Source organism: Strongylocentrotus purpuratus, unplaced genomic scaffold (assembly GCF_000002235.5).
Source record: "Strongylocentrotus purpuratus isolate Spur 01 unplaced genomic scaffold, Spur_5.0 spur5_scaffold_20, whole genome shotgun sequence".
Taxonomy (NCBI): domain Eukaryota; kingdom Metazoa; phylum Echinodermata; class Echinoidea; order Camarodonta; family Strongylocentrotidae; genus Strongylocentrotus; species Strongylocentrotus purpuratus.
The window spans coordinates 11346507-11367695 of record NW_022145606.1 but is presented as its reverse complement, the minus strand read 5'-3'; the positions used below and the strand labels follow the sequence as shown (position 1 = coordinate 11367695).

Here is a 21189-nt window from a genome sequence, read left to right as displayed (position 1 = left end):
GTAAACCTCTAGCCGACCAAAATGCTCCGGAGACCAAGCGCTGACCACTGTCAACCTTTTAAAGACTGTCAAATACCTCTCTGCAATCTCTGACAACTGACTGGCGAGCAGTGGTTATCAGGAGAGGGCGGCCGGTCGTAAGCTCTAGTGTGACTTAAGATTGTGATTTGCAACACCTTAACAAGTAATAATAATAATAATAATAATAATAATAATCTTTTAAAGTCCACTCCAAATTTTATTAAACCGAAAATGGAAATTCTTTTTACCCAATTGATCGTGAGCCCGGCAGCCACTGAGCAGCGCCAGATCGACGTTGCTCTATCCCTTATTGTTGAACGCCAAACAAGGTAGCAGCAACTCCCGTCTTTTAACGTCTTTTGATATGACGCGGCCGGGGATCGAACCCACGACCTTCCGATTGTGCGGCGGACGCTCTACTGACTGAACCGATATATTCAATTAATATGTTGTAGCAGTATTTTCTAATATTTCTGATAATTTCACACGGATCTTAACTAAAACGAAAAAATTTATGATCAGTTTGGTAAAGCGTATTATTTTTTCAAATGTTTCAAAGAGAACGCAACAGTGCAAAATAATATTTCGTGGCAAGCTCCGAAATAAACAGCAATTCTTGTTAGAAAAAGGTTGTTAGGAATTAAGAGTAACGTCATTTACACAAAAACCTAAGGTAAACTAACGTCTAAGTATATAATCTTTAATGGAGACATATTAGCAACATTTAATCAAATACAAATAGAAAAACCTAAAAACAGGTTAAGCAATGTCCATTCATGGAAATGGATATCATAATAGCGGCAATGTTTTGTGTTATTTGCTTAACTTGAATTTTTTTTACAGTTGTTATTTCTTTATAAACTATGCCGTGAATTTTTTTTTTACAGTAAATACCTCACGTCGTAATTGACTGAAATAAAAATGATTTAAAGTTTATATATTCGTAACATGTTATCGTGGACATAGGCCGACTTGCAAAAATCATTAATAGTACGGTATTGGTATTGTATAATTTATTTATTCACGGTTAAAAACAAATACAATAATTGTGCCCGCATTCAGCAAAAGTTGTTTTTCAGCGATGCCGTGATTACATAAAAATCGAATAGAATATAAAACAATGAAAATATAATTTACAAACAAATATTCAAGTTATAATGAATGAACATATTTACAGAAATTTGAGTACAAAATCGAATCATAGTGACAAAGGGAAAAAAACAAACCGATTAACAAATTTCCAGATTAAAAACTACAAAATATATACAATCAAGACAATCGTAACATAAACGGAACAATAAAAGAAGAACGTTTAATGAAAAAATAGGTACCTAACTACAAATTCGTCTAGTTGGGTAAAATATCATATACACTGTATATACATATTATATAATTGAAGTGAGAAATATAAGTGTAGGCATAAAAACGAATTAATTGCACTTTCTAATCACAAATCTTAATTGTACCTTAGTTTATTATGAAGACTGGTATTATAAAATACAACTTTACGACTAAAAAAGCATTTCAGAAGAAGAAAACATACTTCGTTACTGATTAATGCAATGCTATGTAATTATTTAAACCATTATGTAATTCATGAATATATGTATATTGGTGTGAGTTAATAAGTTGAGTTATTTAAGTGAAACTAGTATGTTGAAATACAGATTAAAATAGCGTCGGAAAACAAAGGATATCTAATCAAGTCATTATTACAAGTAAGATATTATTTAGATGCAAGGTAGGAGATCATTAGATAAAGAGTTTTACCTCACAAATCTTAATCGTACCTTACAATGTCAATATATACAAAGAATATCAAGGTAAAATACAGCGTATACTAACTGAATTCATATAACGTAAGAAGAACAAAAGGGACCATCAGTAAAAGCCTACTAAGGCCTGACAGGTCGATGATCCAAAGAACTATCAGGTTACAAGATTGATAATTCAAGTACTATAAAACATTTACAATGGACTTAATTTCAGGTATAAACATTTCCATATATATGATCCCAAGAATTATGAAGTTGTACGATTGATAATATAAGTACTATTAAACATTTACAAAGGACTTAATTTCAGGTATAAAAATTTCCATAAATATGATCGAAAGAATTATCAAGTTATAAGATTGATAATTCAAGTACTTTTTGACAACTACAAAGGACTTAATTTCAGGTATAAAAATGTCCATGTATATGGTCCCAAAAATTATTAAGTTATAAAATTGATAATTCAAGTACTATATACCATTTACAAAGGAATTCATTTCAGGTATAAGAAACTTTGGAAGCACAATAGAAAGGCTCATTATTGTTTCAAGTTTTAAGTTTATTTATTTCACTTTATCAAATATAACATAATTGAACATAATGATTGATGAACATGGTAACTATTATAACTAAACATACCATATAGAAAACATAATGTACATGTTTATAGTTGTAACAGAGGATACAGTCATATAAATCTATCAATAAACATCTCCATGTATCGCAAGAACAATGATATATAAGGTCATTAAATCCAAAAAAAAGGAAGAGAAATCAAAAGGGGGAAATGGTGACTAAAACAAAAGAGAAATAAAGACGTATGATTTTGAAGGTTATAATATCAATCAAAGAAATAAATGTGATCAACGCTGTATATGCTCAGATTGTATGAGGCAACTTAAAACGTCTATATAGAAGGGGGAATAATTAGATATAAATCAATTTGATATGATGGTATTGAACATACAAACGTACACAGAATTTCAACTAACAGAGTGAAAATATTAGATTATGACGTTTGATTAATGTTGAGTAGTCGGATTTTTGTGTGTTGTATATAGCACTCTGTTCTATACAGCGCATGTCATTACCAATTTGATTAATGTATTAACAACAATGATCTGTTAAAAAAAGAAGTTCATCAGGGGGCAACGTTTAATGTTCATGGACTCGTGAATTACATACACTCAAGTTCAAATTATAGTATAGCGAATTTATCACCACATGAATACACAGACCCCACATATTCAACAACAATACAATGACATCTCCACCACCACCAACATCAGCAACAATGACAATCGGGTCATTCCCCCACTCAAAAGAAGTCATTGAAGAAACCAAATGATCAAAATGTCGCCGATTAATTTTACGATCTTGGGGAAGGTGGTTTATATGTACAGCGCTGTTCTCATCGGACAATTTCAAGTTCAAGTTCGTTGGTAAGATCGGCTACTCGTTGACCGACGACAAGGCTCCTTTGAAAATCTCGGTGAGCTTCTTGGCGGATGGCCGCTCCTGTGGATTTTTCGTGAAGCAACTTTGGAGAGCACCACGTACGGCTGTGTTGTCAACGCGGGAGATGATGTCAGGTGTGACATTGTCACCAGTAAACCGGTGTAGGATTTCGTAAATTGAGAGCTCTTCATCATGCTCGTCACCCATCCCATGGCTTGCGATGTCTTCCCAAAGACGATGCCCAGTGAACATTTCCAGAAGAACACACGCCAGGGACCATACGTCTCTTTCATATGTCACCACGTCGTGTCTCTTGAATGACTCGGGAGGGGCCCACTTAAGTATTGGATTCCGCTTTCCCGATGATGTATTCTTCGAAAGAGTGACTGCATGGCCCAATCCTAGGTCACAGACGAATGGTTCGTTGTCCGATATTCTGATCTTCAGTGTTAAATTGTACAAAAATAAATAGTAGAGGACAAGCATGTTTAACAAATATGATCAGGTTCTGTTTGCTGCATAATTGTTTCTTTCTCGATTTCTAACGCCAAACATTCAGACACGATTGTATTTTGATTAAGACAAATCAAATGAAAAGACTTCATCGCTAAAAAAATATTAGACGAGCATATTTAAAAGATAATAAACATCCCATACCCCTCCCCCGTTGTGAAGTACGTTGATAACGGAGGATGATCATTATTTTGTTACGTTGGCATGCTTTTGAACGTACATATGTAAGAGTGTTTATGGTGTTTTGGGTTGACACATTTCTTTATGGGTAGTATCTGAGCCGTAATTATTGTGCTGAGCAAAGCATTGAAAAAAGTATGCTCGTATGTTCGTCACAAGTCATACCTTGATAGTAAATTACTCTAGTGGTAATCAGATATTCGGTGAAGTAGACTAATGAAAGTTTGAATGAAATACGACATATGAGAGAGTAAGGATTTTATGAAAGTTGAAATCACTATAAGTATGGCCTCTTTGTAATTGCTGAATGGGAAATGTCTCTGTGATATAGTGGCGGAAAACTTTTTCATTTATTCCAAAATATAAAGTGACTATATTATTTTTTATTTTTTTAAATACTGGTTAGGATGGATTTTGTTTTAAAGAGAACCTTTAATGATATTTTTGAAACAATATATTTTAAGAAGTGCCCAAATGAAGTAGGCACTTAAGATTAAAAAAACCCAGAAACTAATGATATTTTTGATGATCAAACATTCGTAACTTTCTTATTATAAGTCCGATTTATTTCCAACTTTCGCCATTCTTTTTTTTTTTCTACTTTCAAATAAATGAAGTTATCAAAAGGGTAGAAATGCCGTTTAAGCGTTCACTAAAAACTACAGATCCACAGTTGGCATCGAGAGCAAAGTATTTATGAAAAAAGAAGAAAAGAAGAAGATTTCACAGAGATGTTGTTATATGTTGGTTTGGCCATTTTTGTGGTCATCAAATCTAAGAACCTCATCAACAAGGTCAACAGTATATGCGTTTAAATTTTCAACGAAATATAAATTTATTTAGGAAATGGACATACCAGAATATTGTCAGGTTTAATGTCCGAATGAGTTAATCCTATGGAGTGAATGTGGGCGATTGCATCTGACACCTTCATAGCAGTAGTCAGTTTCCCGCGATCAGTTTGCTGCAATGAACATATATAAAGATGTTTTTTTTATTTTGTTTTACTTTCATCACAGCGGTCTATCTGTAGTTTGCATTCAAGGAGAGGAAGGAGGAGGAGAAGAAGAGGAAAAGAATGAAGGAGAAGTAGAAGAAGATGATGAAAGGAAAGGAGAAGAGAAGGAAGATGGAGAAGAACATCCATAAGAATTGAGAAGGAGAAGGGGAAGGAGAAGAAAAGAGAGAAGAAGAATAGGAAGAAGAAGGGGAAGAACAAGAACAAGTAGATGAAGGAAGAATAAGAATTGAATTGAATTGAATTGAATTAAATTGAAATTTATTTCCATCATCATGACAATATATACAAAGATAAAATATGGAATGTCATAACATGTAATGATTAAAATTACATATAAATTGACATAACAGCATTCAAAATATAAATGGAAATGGTGCATCCGTAAAAGCCAGTAAGGCTTGACAATTAAAAGCACCAGGCGCAGAAGTAATAATAACATATACTTGAAGAAAAAAAAAGGGGAAAAAAAGGAAAAATAAAAAGGAGGAGTATTAGAAATATATGTGTGGTCTTAAAATAAATTATGCGTTATAAAGAGAGAGCAGATGTTTCTTGTAAAATCTTTTGAAATAATTATTAAATCCGACAGATTGTAAAAATGGAGGTAGGGAATTCCACATTTTTGGACCAACATGACGGAGAGAATCGGTTAGTATATTGGACGAAGCATTCCAATGATGGAATTTATCAGCATTTCTTGTGTAGTGGGTATGGACCACATTGTTAAGACTAAATAGGTGCATAAGGTTTTGAGGTAGTGAGTTTGAGAAAAATCGTTGCATCAATGACGCAATTTTCAATTTATTAATATCATAAATATGTAAAGTAAAGAAGAAGACGGAGGAGGAGAAAAAGAAGGAAAAAAAAAAGAAAGAAAAAAGACAGGTTTTTAGAAAAAAAAGAAGAGAAGCTTTTATGTGAGTATTACAGATTTGTTGGTTTCCTTACCAGGTTCTCCAATTTTGTTACGAACACAGCGTCGTTCAGAGTAAAACCATCAATCAAATCCATGATGAGGTCGAAGCAAAGATGACTCGTCATCCCTGGTTGAAATTTTGAGAACGCGTGGAGCACTACGATGTTGGGGTGTTTCACCCACCTGTTAAACATTTACACAAGTTGGAAAGGAAATCGTTTGAAATAGACGAAAAAAAAAATAGTATCCAAGGAAAGAGGATGCAAGCCCTAAAAATCAATTGTACCTATATGAAGAAGATTAACCATGATTGCAATGCATAATGAAGTGCTAATAACGGTTTTATTTTTTATTTTTTCCTTTTCATTGATGGGGTTTTCTTTTAGTTATATTATAAATCATATTATAAACCATAAACATAAGAAGTATAATTATGGAAACGCATAGAATAGATCTGACTTATATGTTTATATATATATACATATATCATTATTCGTGTCCTCCTTCTTTCCGCCCTGGCACATTTTATGGGGATGTGATGTGTATATTTTGAAGCACAACAATTTTCAAAGTAAAAAGAAATGTCAAATGACAAAGCCGTAAGGGCGAACATTTTTCTCGTATGGAATATCATTTTTTTTCCTTTTTTTTCTCTAAAACTCCGAGCAAAACTCAGTACATTTATATATTTTATGTGTCTTTATAATTAGATATATATATATATTTAAGAACTAAATTAATCATACCCTTACCTAGTGTTGACAAAAATTGACTTGGGCCGATTTATGTTTCTTGAGAATGTGACATAAAAAGGTTTTATCTAAAAGTTTTCAAAAGAATCCCCAATTTAACCAGTCCACCTTGCAATCTTGAGTTACGAATACACAAACACATCAAATTTACAAGACATTTAAAAAGAATTTAGTTTTTAACTGTATATATTATTGCTAGTTCACTTACGCATTTATTTTAATCTCCCTTTCAAGCGACGAAGTATCGGATTCTTCAACCTTCTCCACACGTTTCACGGCCACTCTCTTGCCTTTCCATTTGCCCTCGTAAACTTCTCCATATCCTCCAAATGAAATGCATTTTGACTTGTCTATTGAGTATTGTGAAAGATCGACGATTTCTGCAATTTCTGGAGAATGTAAGGGTTGATGACACACTTATTACAATTTGGTAGACAACAGGAGGGCGGTGGTAGTATTATCAATTGTGGTTACATGTTAAAATGTCCAAGCCTCAACAATGACAAACATTTGAGATGTAGCCTAAAAGTGTCACAAGCATTTTATGCTAATGGCAGTTGGAGTCCCAGATTCATTCTGGAAACTGCATGTTATGCAAACACAACATAAAAGTAAGCTTCCCTTTCCCCCATTAAAAAAACTCATGAACACACATATTGCCGAGATGTTATGAATATGTCTTTCTCTCACCCTGTACACTAGAGAAATTCCAATCTTGTTAATTTTGAAATGTGGCTAGATTTTCTTTAAAGCAGACTCATTCAAATATATCTCTGACTGACGTTCATACATAAAATACATAAGAACCAAAGGCAACCACAGGCAATGTCCCTCCTGGGTAAATATATTGGCTCAAAACTTTGCAGTTAAGACATTATTAGGCGTTGCTCAGGTGGGACCTACTTTTTGTTATTGTGTTTATTTATACCATGACAAATTACTGTGTCAAAATAATGAAACATTTAATATATTACTGCCCACTCATCCCCACTCGAGACATTTTCATCTAAAATATATATATATATATTTTTTTTTTTATAATAAACTATTAACACATTTCTCGATCTTTTCTGCTACTGATCATGTAAAATCATTATGATAAGTTGATCTTAACCTCTTTTAGGGACAGGTCGACACACATTAGATGTTTGTGCCCTGTGGTGTCTGCCAGGTTGTGCCGGAGACGAGGTGACGCTGCCGCGAAAAGGAAATGCTCTGTCTTCTTCAACAACTTGTATTGATGGTGGTGGGAACGTTGGTGCCAAAGTACAACGTTTGTCTGGATAAGAAACAAATAAGAAATTGAACTTCTTGATTGATTGTTTACGTACACTTAGTCAATTTTCTATTGTTATCTGTATATTTAAGAATTACAGGCCTTTCCCCCTTCTTTTCGTTGTTGTTATTTTTATGGTCGTTGTTAAAAAACAATGTTTGGTATTTAAAGAGTATTGTGAGTTCCAGGAATGTTAATTTTCACGGAAAACAAAAACAAAAAAACACACAAAAAATTCTTCAGAGATACCAGTGTCAATGACTTAACGACATCATCATGATTCAATATTGGGAGGAGAGTCAAACTGTTAATTTAAATAGTAATAATGAGGTTCATATGAAATGTAACCCCATAGTAGTTTCAGAATTTTCTAAGGGTCTAACTGCATCAGCTCTTCCTCCTTAAAATTGATTTCCTCCCCCTTTCCACTCTTTAATAGTTTAAGAGAACAACAAAGTTTATTGAATGAAACAGTGTGAAAGAAAAGAATGATAATAGTATCGACCAGAAATTACTAATTTGTAGACGAACGAATTTAGTGATTATACATTTTCATCTGCGTAACCGATTGACAGACATCAATAAGGATTTTGTGTTATTACATCGTTCTTTAATATTCATGAGCGGAACAATTTACCGCAGCAGAAATGTACACACATTTGAACAAATTTGTGCACTTTCCGCTAATGTACAATTTGTAATTCAGAGCAATCTGAATGAAATGACAATACTGATCGTCATGCGTTCCTATCAATGTACCTTATCAAGGTCGATTAGGAAGAATCAAATAGCAGAAAGTGAGTTAATGTTGTAATTAAACAGAGGTTAAATTGTTATGTTAAATAAGAATTACTTACTTCCTTTCGTTCTCTCCTGGTTGACTTTGATGCTCAGCCTCCTCTTGGTGGTTGACATCAAAGATGATGGGGACAGACTAGCAGCACCACCAGCGGATGCATCTCCGAAGGCACCCCTCTCAATCGAAACAGGAGCATCTTCCTCATACTTGTAGATGATACTCTTGTGATGTGGGAGGTTGTCCTGTATCTCGGGTGGAACGTCAAAAACTTCTATGTCAACCTCGTCAAGTTTGGGTGTATTCGGAGTAGCAACGTGTTCCAGGAGATAGGCAAGAGATCTGGTCATGATAACCGATGGCGACAGGATACGGAGCTGGGTGACTAATGGACAAAGAATGTCATTAAGACGACCATCACTTCTTGCTTCATAGTTCAGGTCAAGTATGAACTTAATCATGTCATGGTACTGTACATGGGCTTGCCCAAGGACTTCTTCGTCTGGTCTTGGATCGGGATACATATCTCCCGCATAGGCTAAAGTTAGGTCAACTACATGTCCTATGATGGATCTGGCCGTCTTCATGGACTCTCCACAAGCAAATGACAAAAGACTTCGGAGTGAAAGCGCATTCTCAATAGAACCTATCCTCGTAAGGCTATTACGAAACATCTGCTTTTCTTCATGGTTTCCCTGGAGGAGTTTCGCGAAGTGTTTAGCACCGAGCCTCTGTTGAAATAATGGACTGAGAAACCCGATGACCTTCCCTTCCACTGCCTTTTGAGATGAAGGAATGAATTCATCGATGGAGGATTTCACCAGGAGTCCTAGACGACACCCTTCCTCGATCACTTCGGTTTTCAACTCTCCACACACGTCATGAAAGTCGCCTTCACTCAAGTGTCGTTCTTCTTCATCATCTCCCTTCAGATAGCAACTGAATGCCACGGCCGACAGCTGCTTTATGGTTTCGTTTTTGGAGAGTGATGTTTCCTGACAACCTGATTGGCTTCTCAGCGTGGTTGGCCTTGCAGATCTTGTCTGTACTCTAGATCTTAATGATAGTGCCGACATGGCCGAAGTCTCATCTGCGCCGGTATCTGGACCGTCAGCTCCCGATTTTTCCATCGTGATGTTGGAATCACCGTCTTCTGCGTGTCTCATAATGATGCAATCGATAAACCTGTCCATAAGTGCTGAAACAGTTTTCAGGTCACCAAGCAATGTCGGGTTAGCGCAGAATTTCACAATTTGGCACATGATGCTAAGGAGCACTGGAGACGCGGCCATGTTGTGAACTTGTTCGGTGTTACGAAGGTACTCCTCAACCTTTGATCCAAATTCCCTTCTGTTCTTGAACACATTGGAAATGTAGGTGCTGACTGACCTTTCACTTATTCCTTCTACCTGTACATGGTCGTAGATTCCGTAAACTTCACGAAAATGACCAAGCCCGCCTGATGTGGTGGCAACCAAAAGAGTAAGATGCGGAAATTTGCGCATTAGAACCATGGCTTCAAGGGAGCTTTTAAGTCGATCCGTCGGTTTCCATTTAGGATAGTTGTCAAGAATTACAAGTATCTCATCTTTGCAGTCTTGGCACATACTCTCAATATCCTCAGGTTTGAAAGCGGATTCGCCTGGCAAACATTGATTAGTGACTGCTTCTCCTAGATTGGTCCCTTGCCCCAACTTTGCTCCGTCGATATAGAAAACAAGAGGAAAAGCCATCAGAGGACCACTTATTTTGCGACACCAGTTATAGAGCCACATCTTGATTTCTGTCGTCTTCCCGACACCATGTGGACCAAACATGAGAATTCTCTTCTTTTTAAAGTTGGGCTCCTTGAAGAAATCGATCGCCTGTATTTCCGCCATCTGTGGGAGATCTGGGGATATCTCGCTCTTCTTAAGAGCCACTGGGACATGCAGGTCTTCCACATTATGAATCTTGTCTTTTGTTGAAGGACGGAGAGCTACTTTCAAGATGTTGCTGCAATCCATGTAATGGAGCCTTAGCTGTTCACTGCATTCCATGATTAGGCTATTACAATAAGAAGAGAGAGACAAGAGTAGGGAATACAATCGCCACTAATTTCGAAATCGGAACCTATAATGCCAAAGGTCTTGTATTAGTATCACACCTTGACATTTTGCGTAATCAGATCGTGATATCTGTGGTATATACAATAGAGTACTGAAATTGCCCTTGAGTTGACTTCGTAGAAGTCTTTGAAATCGTTGCAGAGTAATTTAAAAAAAAAATAAAGCTAACCCCGCTTCAAAAATTACCTTTAATGGGCAGGCACATCTTATCAACCAAATGGAGAGCATGGACACATTAAAATAACACTCCAACTGCTCCTGTTCAACAATCTGTCACAGATTGGACCATTTATTGCAGATTAGACTATTTATTGTAGAATTGACCATTCCATTCATATCTATAGCAATAATAGCGTTCACAATTATACTACATTAGTATCCTACTCAAGCTTTAATTAGAGTCAGAGAGAGAGAGAGAGAGAGGGGGGGGGAGAAAGTGAGATGATGGAGGGGGGGGGGGAGAGAGAAGACTGCGTTGTATCATGAGGAATACGTGGGGCCTGACTATGGCCATGATGAATTTGGGGCAATTTTTCGACTGGGTGCTCAGTATTTTGGCTTTAGGGTGATCGATTTGCGGGCTGAGGACCAGTTGATATAATCTGTTTGATAGATTGAGGGGTTGGTCGCATCAACCATGGTAATATTGTAATATTGTATAGGGTAATTGTAATATACAAACTCAAACATCCACACATATGCCACTCGTCGTTCAAAAGATTATCACTTAGAAAATCTTTAAAAACAATTGTAGCCCAAAAGTCAGTGAGACATTATTGGCGAGATGTTTGGAACTTTTTTACCAAATTCATTGAGGCAATGTTTATCACCATTTTTCTTTTAAAGCATCTCTTTAAAAAAACTCCTATGGAAATATCTACATATTGATTTCAATATGCCAGATGTAATTATTGATATCTCTAATTTTGGTCATACTGCAATTCATTATCGCTCTTCGTATTCTTTGTTTCCTTTAGCAAAAAAAAAAGTTTCTTCTTCACTATACAACACAGAGCTACGGGCACTTCCACCATTTGCTACACACACCCACATAAACACCCACAATACACTCACAAACCCATACACAAAACACAAAGATCGTACGAACACATTTTTCATTTAACTGTCACCTTAAGATTTCCACCTCTTTTGAGGTTCTGTTCTAGTTAATCGTCGTTCGTAATGATATATTAAATGAATATGAAATTTGTTATTATATAGATCTATATGTCAATCTCATTTTAAAATCAATTTATTAGTGCTTGATTATTTGCATTATACCTTACGTTTACATGTACTTTGCTATTCAGTTATTGTATTGGGAAAAATGCAAGAATCAAATCTTTCCTCCCGACTGAATTGCAATGCTATTCCGCACAGCTGGGAAGCATTCATAAAGAAAAGTAAAGTAACCACAACAAAAAAACTTACTTGTTTGATTTTCGATTGGTCTCATGAACAGACTGCGCACGGCTTGGTATAGCTACTTGTTCCTGATCACCTGAAGTTTTTTTATTTTTGTTTTGGAGAATACGAGAACAAAAATAACAAAATCAAGATCAATGCTCAGTATATAATTAATTTAATTCATGTTCCCCTGTATGTTTGAAATTAGCGCGAGAAAGATACATATTATAACAAATACATTTGGGTAGTAATAATTACAGGGCCCTCGAAAAGAGTAACGTTGATGTGGATGAGGATTCCCTGGGTAGTGATTATTATATAAATTAGTAGTAGTAGTAGTAGTAGTAGTAGTAATAGTGGTAGAGGTGCTTGCAGTAGTAGTAGTCGTTTCATTATCATTATTATTATGATTAATATTTTTATTATTATTATAATCATTATCATTATTATTTATTAAATTTGTTGTTATTGTCGTTGTTATTATTTCTAACTTATTTCTGAATTAAGCGATATCTTACCTAGCTCCGTTGATGGAGGAGTTGATGCCAAAGAAAGCAATTCCATTAACAGACGTTTACTCTCTGGCTCTTGAAAATAACTAAAGAGGTGTGAAGCGTCACATGTTTCCAGGAACCTATTTATAGAGGAGTTTGGTACTCCAAAGTCGGATAACTTGGAGCTCAGAGCATTTCTGTTAGATAGCTCTGTTTTGTTCGTCTCATCTTGTGAACTAGAGCCACTGAAAAAAAAGCCATAAAGAACAAAATTGATAATTAACATTTTTTATCACATGTCGTTAAAGATAAATTTGAGTTCTAGTCATACGATTGGTTTGTGAAAGAAAGGTGTGGAATGGATCAGAAAAAGTTGATCATCTAGCATATGAGTATTGGTGTGTACTGCAACGTTCCGGAGTCATCGAAATCATAATAAATTTGACCCAGTCTTGGTAAAGTAACAAGCACTGTACACAGAAAGATGCATATGGGACTAAACAAATGGTGTCGGGGCTACTAACCTTGATTTCCTTATCTTTCTATGCTCATTACTCAGCCAGTATACATTTTCTACCAAAATTGTTTGGCAAATGACATTTATTTGTAATCTTGAACATTCAGTGTAAGTTTCGTTTGATTCTGTGAGAATTCATTTTTTTATTTTTTTTACCAGAACTCAAGTTTATCTTTAATTGGTAGATATTCATTTTTATATTGTAGAGTAACACTCTAAGAAAAATAGTGGGGCAGGAATGGGGGAACATCTCTCAAAGAGGGGGTGCATCAACAACAAAAAGGGGACTTTATGAAAAATGGCAATACAAAGGGTAACCTTAAAGCGAAAATTACAATCTTCAGACATTACACATACCCCTACATTCAGGGGTGGTGGAGCATCTCCTATTTTTTTGTTGTGGGGGGGGGGGGGGGGGGGGGAAACCACAAAAAAGGGACATTTATGGGGAAAAAGGGTACCTATAAAAAGTAACCTCAAAGCGAAAATGTATCATTTGTGAACATTGGTAAATACATTTACTTTACGATTGTGAAGGGAAAGTACTAATATTTATTTTTCTTTATATCTGGTCCATGATATTAGTTAAGCATCATAATTTGCAGTCGGGTGAATACGTTTTAAAGATTTGTGAGGTAATAAGTACATTTTGCCCTTAAAAGTAGTGCCCCTTTTTATCGCTGAACAAAAGGGGCACTTGTCAGAGCTGAAAATGGGCACTTCTTTGAATGGCAAAATGCACTTATAACAAATGAAAATGGGCATTTGTCATAGTGAAAGGGGACCTTGTTGGATTTTGATTGAGGCATTTATCGAAGCTGTAAATTTTGTTTGTTTAGTTTAGTTTTTTTCCGAACTTAACTTGTACAAAAATAGTTTGCACATGTGCTATCTATCTAGCCCTTTCACCAACCAAAAGATCACCTTCTTGTTTATGTTATTGTCATCGTATGAAATGTGGTTATGTTGGTAAATAAATCGAATAAAATTAAATAAATAGATTAGACGTTTGGTGAAAGGGTCGAACACGTGTCACAAAGATTTCTGAATTTGAAAGAAAAAAAAATTGCACGTAGCAGGTTTCATATAGATTTTCGAGATATCACACAATTATGCTAGACATCAAAACATGCACAGTAAAAAGCCTGGTAAATTTGAAGAGGATTGAATGTCACGAGAGTTTCGAAAAGCAGCGCACAATAAAAACGAGAGAAAAGGGAAAAAGAAACATGGAACACGATCGGATTAGACAGGAAAAGAAAAAAAAAGGCGTTATCGCAATAGAAAAGAGAGAAAATAAAACAACATAATACAGTGAAGAAAAATGTCCCTCTAATGAGTGACAAACCAAAGTAGTACAAAAAGTAAAATTGAACATTTGCAGTCTTGTGGGCCGTTGGTGCAGAGAACCCTAAACAAATTGGCAGAAGTACGTCCCAAACAGATCGATCGGTCTTTTGGGCTCGAGCCGTAGTTACCATTCTTTCCTGCCATGATTGTTCATTTTTATATGCCATATTATATTTTCCCCGAGTCTAACGCAAAACCTTGAGATCTATAATAAAATACTTACAGCCATTTCGACATCGCTGATGTTGAGTCTTGTTTACATCACTGCGAGAGATGATCCACAGCACCTGTGAATGAATTGAAAATAATTTCAGTCTTTTATTTAAGAGCTTGTGACATGTTTCCAATCTTTTCTATTTCGTTCATTCAACTAGTTTCGACAAATATAATTGTGCAGGTAATAATTATGATGATGGTGATAACGAGCGGGCCGTCGAGTGTATTTTAAAGTGGGGTGCAGCAAGAAAAGTAGGCATTTTCTGCGGAAAAAAGGAAAGGTTACAATCTTTAGATATTGTATAAACCCCACCATTATATTAAATACACTATCAGAGATGATATTCAAGATTTTCTCTTTATGTGGTCCAATTAAGATACTCAATTAACACAAACATTGCTGTTGTGTGTCATGGTTAGAATATTCATTTGCGAGTGAGCAAGGCGAGCGAGGAAACATTGTAAGATTTTTGAGGTCCGTTGCGACCAATTAGTTCTCCTTATCAGACGCAATAACCGATCCTGATGGGGGGTTTTAAAAACACTATGTCCAATTTGCAGCCAAAATCCAATTCTGTAGAACTTTGCAGGAATTATGGATACGTCATGTATGTCCTATCTGTGAAATTTGAACATTAGCAGTGTCCTGGAATTCAAATTATGTAAGGAAACCCGTTTACCTTCATCTTTTTGCTTTGGTAATAACATGTATAAAATGAGCTGTAACAGGTTCGTGAGTATTTCTCTACATCAATAACCCATTACATGTAGTGACCAAAATTAAACTGATTGAATCTTTGTGCAGCACAAATCGTACAACCATTCGGTAAAAGGGTCTGAAATCAGATTATTTAATACTTAGTTGATTGCAATAACTTAAGTCGATTCGACAACTAATGGTCGTTTTTTCCTTACTAAAAGCTATACACAAATCCTTTCGTTTTGAGGAAAATTCTAAATTAGTATTGTTTTTCAAACGCCTTTGGAATTTAACCTTTCATTTTTTCGGCCTGCAAATGGGACATAAACACAATATGATAACGAAATAATAAATAAGGCCTTCATTATATTACTTAAAGAGGAATACAGAAGAAAAAAGAACAGACGGTCGAATGATACACCCTGTTCATGCTAGGTGCATGAAAAACACAACAGCGTTTAGTTTATACCTTTAGAAGGTTGCGTTTAGGTGAACGACTAATTTGAAAAAAAGTAAAAGCAGCCTCTTATTCAAACGCTAAAAGAGAGTGATTTTGGAAAAGTCAATTTCATTTTAATTCTTACAAATTTAAAGCTTCGGTTATTCAGTTTAAATAATACAGTTAGATGGAAAGTTTAAACATATCTTTCTGTTTGCACAAAGCCACACGGTGCACTGCATTGTCGGTAATTCGTCAATAAAAAACAGGTCATCACTATGGGAATCCAAAAGTTAGTCTCCGATCAATGACTATTCAATAAACGTTCCACCATTTCCAGCAATTTTATAGTGAGGGAATATATATGCATGTATAATAACCATATGTAACAGAATAATCGTATACACCATAACGTTTCCCTCCCCCCCCCCCAAACAAAAAAATAATAATCAAGAAAATGATTTCTTAAAATAAAAGTTCCTTGATACAAGAGTAGTTCTGGTATTCCCCGCGGGCGTTATTTTTTTATGCGGCACATATTGGGGCATGGCGCGTGTTAAACCTATGGGAAGTACGTTCTTTCCCTTCTGAATAGTGTCTGCACGTACGTGGGACTAGTCATGTTAGCTAGCGCATTTAATAGCGCTGCAAAGAAGTTTGTATATCCATCGCGAACTATGTGTTTAGATAACATTCCTCTTCGTTTAAGTTAGTTAAGTTTTATTGACTAATTATTGTGATGTTCTCCTTATTGACGTGCTGCCTCCTCTTCAGATTTCCAATTTGATTTTGATTGTTGATGTAATGATTTTCCACGCGGCAGTGGATTACATGTAACACTATTAAAAACAGACCTCATAGTTGTCTAGTTCGCACACGACCAGTATTAGTCTGTAAATCAAGACCCCTTTTTAAAAAAAGCCCCAATCTGTGCCGCATAAAAAAATAACGCTCCCCGCGGTTATTTCTGTACTACATGTATAGGGTTGACTAGGTATGTTTGGTGATTTAATTCATTTCCTCAAATCGTATATAAGAAAATGTAAATGTTATGTACTGGAGATATATCAACATTTTTTAGATTCCATTTGTATAGATTCAAATTGAATTTTCAATTTAAATTCGAATATAAATATATACATATATATATATATATATATATATATATATATATATAGGCCTTTATCAATATATATTCTTCTATACAACCAACAAGAATAAGGATATGAATTGCTTGATACTAGATTAACTCTGGTATTCGCCGTGGTTATTTATGTACTTTAAACTAAAACATGAACGGTGAATCGACCATCGGATTCCGAGCATGCATGGTATTAAAAGGGATTCCAGCCCCTCCCCCTAAAAACGGAAATTTAGGAAATAAAATACAATAAAGAAAGGGACAGACATGCAGACAGATTGAAAGAAAGAAAGAAATAAAATCGCCTCCTTTTTACGCTTTTGTATACCTCTTTTACTTTTCTTTTGAATGGTTAATTGTTAAAGGGCAATCTTTATCATTGGAAAATTAACCTAACCTCTCCCTTGGTTTATTCTAACATTTAGAATGGATAAAATGATCTCTGTATTAAATTAGTCTAGATGAAGATGAATTGTATTGTAAGATAAATTTGTCTTTATAAATAGACATAAATGGCTACAATGCGCTAAGTATGTCCCCTCTAATTTACATGTGCAGACTTCGATAATGATGATTTCAGGACAATTTTTACATATCGCAATAGTCATCTTTACTTGAAGCAAAGAGGTTTTTGTTATACGTTTAAGATCGATTTTTTTTCTTTACATCGTTTTCGCATATAAGTCTGTCTGTTTGCACAAAGCCATACGTTAACTGCGTTGCTTGGTATACGTCAACAGAAAATAGGCCACAACTTTGGGATTCCCAAACTTAGTCTCCAATCAATGACTATTCAATATATATTCCACAACCGGTTTCATCACCGGTAACATTGAAACCTCCCAAAATTATGCCGGAACTTATGGTGAATAATATTTCTAATTTTTCATTCTGGCCAGCAATTTTGACCTATGATTATACTGAGAGAAGATATTCATATAACGGAAGTAGAAGAAAAACAAATAGCAAGGTCTTTAAATTAAAAACACACAATTTCATTCTAGAGCCATTGTTATTTCAATTGTTCGTATTAAAAGGGTTAATATTTATTGTCTGCCGTACCACAACATATTTTCGTTATAAACATATGTAATGCAATAATCGAAGACAACATACCGCGCTACCCCTAAGAATACAAACAACGGAAGGAAGTGAGCAAACGATTTCTTAGAATAAAAAAGTCCTTGAAACAAGAATATATCTGGTATTCCCCGGGGTCATTTGTACTACATGAATAGGTTAGACTATGCTAAAACATTCGCATCCAGAATGAACCGTGACAATGAAATGTTAATGTATGGGAGGATAGCTTTACATGTAGTAGGTGGGTTTGCTGATTTAATTCATTTCCTCGTATGGTATATTAGACTTACTAAAATGTATTGAAAATATTCCAAAATGGTAGGCTTCATTTTAATAAATTTGAAATGCATTTGAATTCATATTTAATCGAAGTACTGTAAATACATATTTACAAATTACTTTCGTATGTAGAGAGGAGGTGGAGGGGGGGGGGGGGGAGGGAGGGGCTTCACCCCCCATTTGATTATATAAAGGTGAAACATAAAATAGAGAAGGAGAAAGACACACAGACACACAGACTGAAAGAAAGAAAGAAAATCTCCCACTCTTCAAAGCTTTTGTTATCCTCATTCCTCTTTTTTTGGAATGATAACGTGTATGATCTAGTAACTATTTCAGTAGGGCATCTTTAAGACATTCTACATCCCCCAAAAAATGAAGTAGCCTCTCCTTTGGTCAATTCTGAATTTAGAATGAATACAATGATCTATGTTAGTCTTGAAAAAGATGAATTGTACAGTTACAGAAATATGACATTTAATATACATAAATGGCTGAAATGTGCTTAGTACCTCCCCTCCCATTTGCATTTGCTGCTCTCGATAATATTTATTCAGGACAGTATTTTTCCACAATGGGAAGAGAAAAATCCATTTACATAACACAACAGTCACCTCTACTATATATGTTATTTTGATATCAAGAAATATCTTTCAATACTAAGGGAAGTTACCTGCACTAGTGGCGGTAGTCCATGTGCCATTTGCCTGAAATCCAAATGTGGAGGGTCATTCTCAATTTTCCGTAGTTAACAAAGGATAATAAAAATCAAAGTTCAAGTTTTGATAATACAGTTCAATATACATATGTATGTCGCAGCTTTACGAAATTTGTTTTTATCACCAAAATAACTGAGATCAACAACAAGCGTGCATTTGTAAAATCTTAACTTAAATTCCGTCAGATGAGAACAATTTGAACAGATTAATGGTGATCATGACATATTGCTTTAAATAAATATTTAACCGCCCTTTTGTTTTTGTAAAAACATTCTTGATTCCTACTACACTCAGTTACGCCAAAATAAACACGATGGCTCTTCCCTCTCCCTCCCATCCCTGTCACTGAATGGCAGGAAAAGAAGATGGCGATTTAAATGAAGACGATGTACCCTCCTGTCACCCCTCCCCTATTCAATGAAGGTATTATATTGGGGTCCGTCCACCTACTATTGAAGTCGGTCCCACCCCCACCCACAAACTCCGTCGCTGGAGTCAAGAGATTGCTTACTCTATAAATAAAATAAATAGATGCTTGTACATGAAATATAATAGTCTGTCAAATACAAAATTATGATAATGATTTTAAAAAATACATTGCTACCGTCCTCTGAAAAGAGAAAAAATCCCCAAAGAGAGAGATAAAGATCATAACAAATAACAAAAAAAACAAAACACCGAAAAAACACCAACCAACAAACACAAACACAATGCAAAGAAGGACTGCTGGGTAGAGGGCTGGGAAGTTGCTTCTTTCAAAATGATTATTATCACACAACACCTTCCAAGGCCCCCAATTTTTTTAATTGAATTGAAAGATTATCCCTTTCCATTGCATGTTTTTTCCTCTTTCCTTTTTTCGAGAAATTTATCTTTTACTTCATTTACATTTAGGGGCTCCCTCTTCTCTCTGCACAATTAACAATCATCAATTTAATCAAAGTCAGAATGCTTCCGCAGAGCGCGATATACACGATACCACGATACCACGCGATTCGGGCGCCATTTTAAATAACAAAGAATTCACCATTTATGCCAAAACATATTCACGGGAAAATACATCCGTCACATAAATGATCAAACACACAGCAAATCATGTTATTTCTCAACTTACTTTGTAATGACTGGTCCTATTCTCCAAAATGTATGCAGAGGTAGAAAAGAAGGATGTGTGACATTGTATATCCCACTGATAGTGAATTTGTTCTGATGGGCGAATGAGAGTATACATGTACTTATGAGAAACCAACACACGGTGCGTGTGCTGTATATGCCAACGTAGACAATTTGTTTCTCTGTTCGTGTAACGTGTAGCCGGCGGGGGTTTACATTGGGGAATCCCCCACGATATCTTATAGTATACCCGTACGTGTAGGGCATAGTTTTCGTGTAAATCGCCAGTACTGGTGCTTTACAGGGGCGGATCCAAGATTTCCCCAAGAGGGGGGGGGGGGGGGGGGGGGGGGGGGGGGGCGTGAAATGTACAAAATTCCGTGCGCGAGGCGCAAACCCTATACGGCGTGGGTCCAGAGCCCCAGAAAATTCGGAACCTTACATTGCTCTAAGTTACATTCTTACTCTTAGCCATTTTTGAATGACTAAACTGAACATTTCTGTGAATAAATATATATTGTGTTGGAATTTTTTTTTTAAAGGGAGAAGGGGGGGGGGGGGGGGTGCAGCCCCCAACATTGTCCCAGGAGGTTATTTTTTATTTGGCAGAGCGCCCGAAATGATGATTTTTAATATCTTATCTATTGCCTCTGCACATGTGACATTACAAATGAGCGTCTTTATCAAAAGGAAAGTGGTTTGTTCATTTATTTATTTTCTCATAATTCTTTATTCATTTTCTAATCTATTTACTTTGATTTAGATTGTATACATGTATTACTTTCTTTTCTTTTTTACTTATTAACTATTCTATTTATGTATTTTGTTTATTTGTTTAATTTCCATACATTTTATATTTGTAATTTTATTGCATCATTATTATTATTATTATTTTGTCTTCTGTTATTTTGGAGG

The 21189-nt window shown here is 35.4% G+C and overlaps 1 protein-coding gene across 1 annotated transcript; it reads right to left on the bottom strand.

Annotated features, from left to right (window-relative positions):
* Nucleotides 1-1337: 1337 nt before the first annotated feature.
* LOC754455 lies at nucleotides 1338-20385 on the bottom strand. Its single transcript, XM_030993653.1, has 10 exons — nucleotides 20276-20385; nucleotides 14808-14871; nucleotides 12742-12962; nucleotides 12248-12317; nucleotides 8770-10754; nucleotides 7751-7915; nucleotides 6845-7025; nucleotides 5917-6067; nucleotides 4804-4911; nucleotides 1338-3695 (listed from the first exon to the last, which is right to left on the bottom strand). The coding sequence occupies exons 2-10, from the start codon at nucleotides 14819-14821 to the stop codon at nucleotides 3249-3251; spliced, it is 3342 nt and encodes a 1113-aa protein (XP_030849513.1). The 5' UTR covers nucleotides 14822-14871; nucleotides 20276-20385; the 3' UTR covers nucleotides 1338-3248.
* Between the last annotated feature and the right edge of the window lie 804 nt (nucleotides 20386-21189).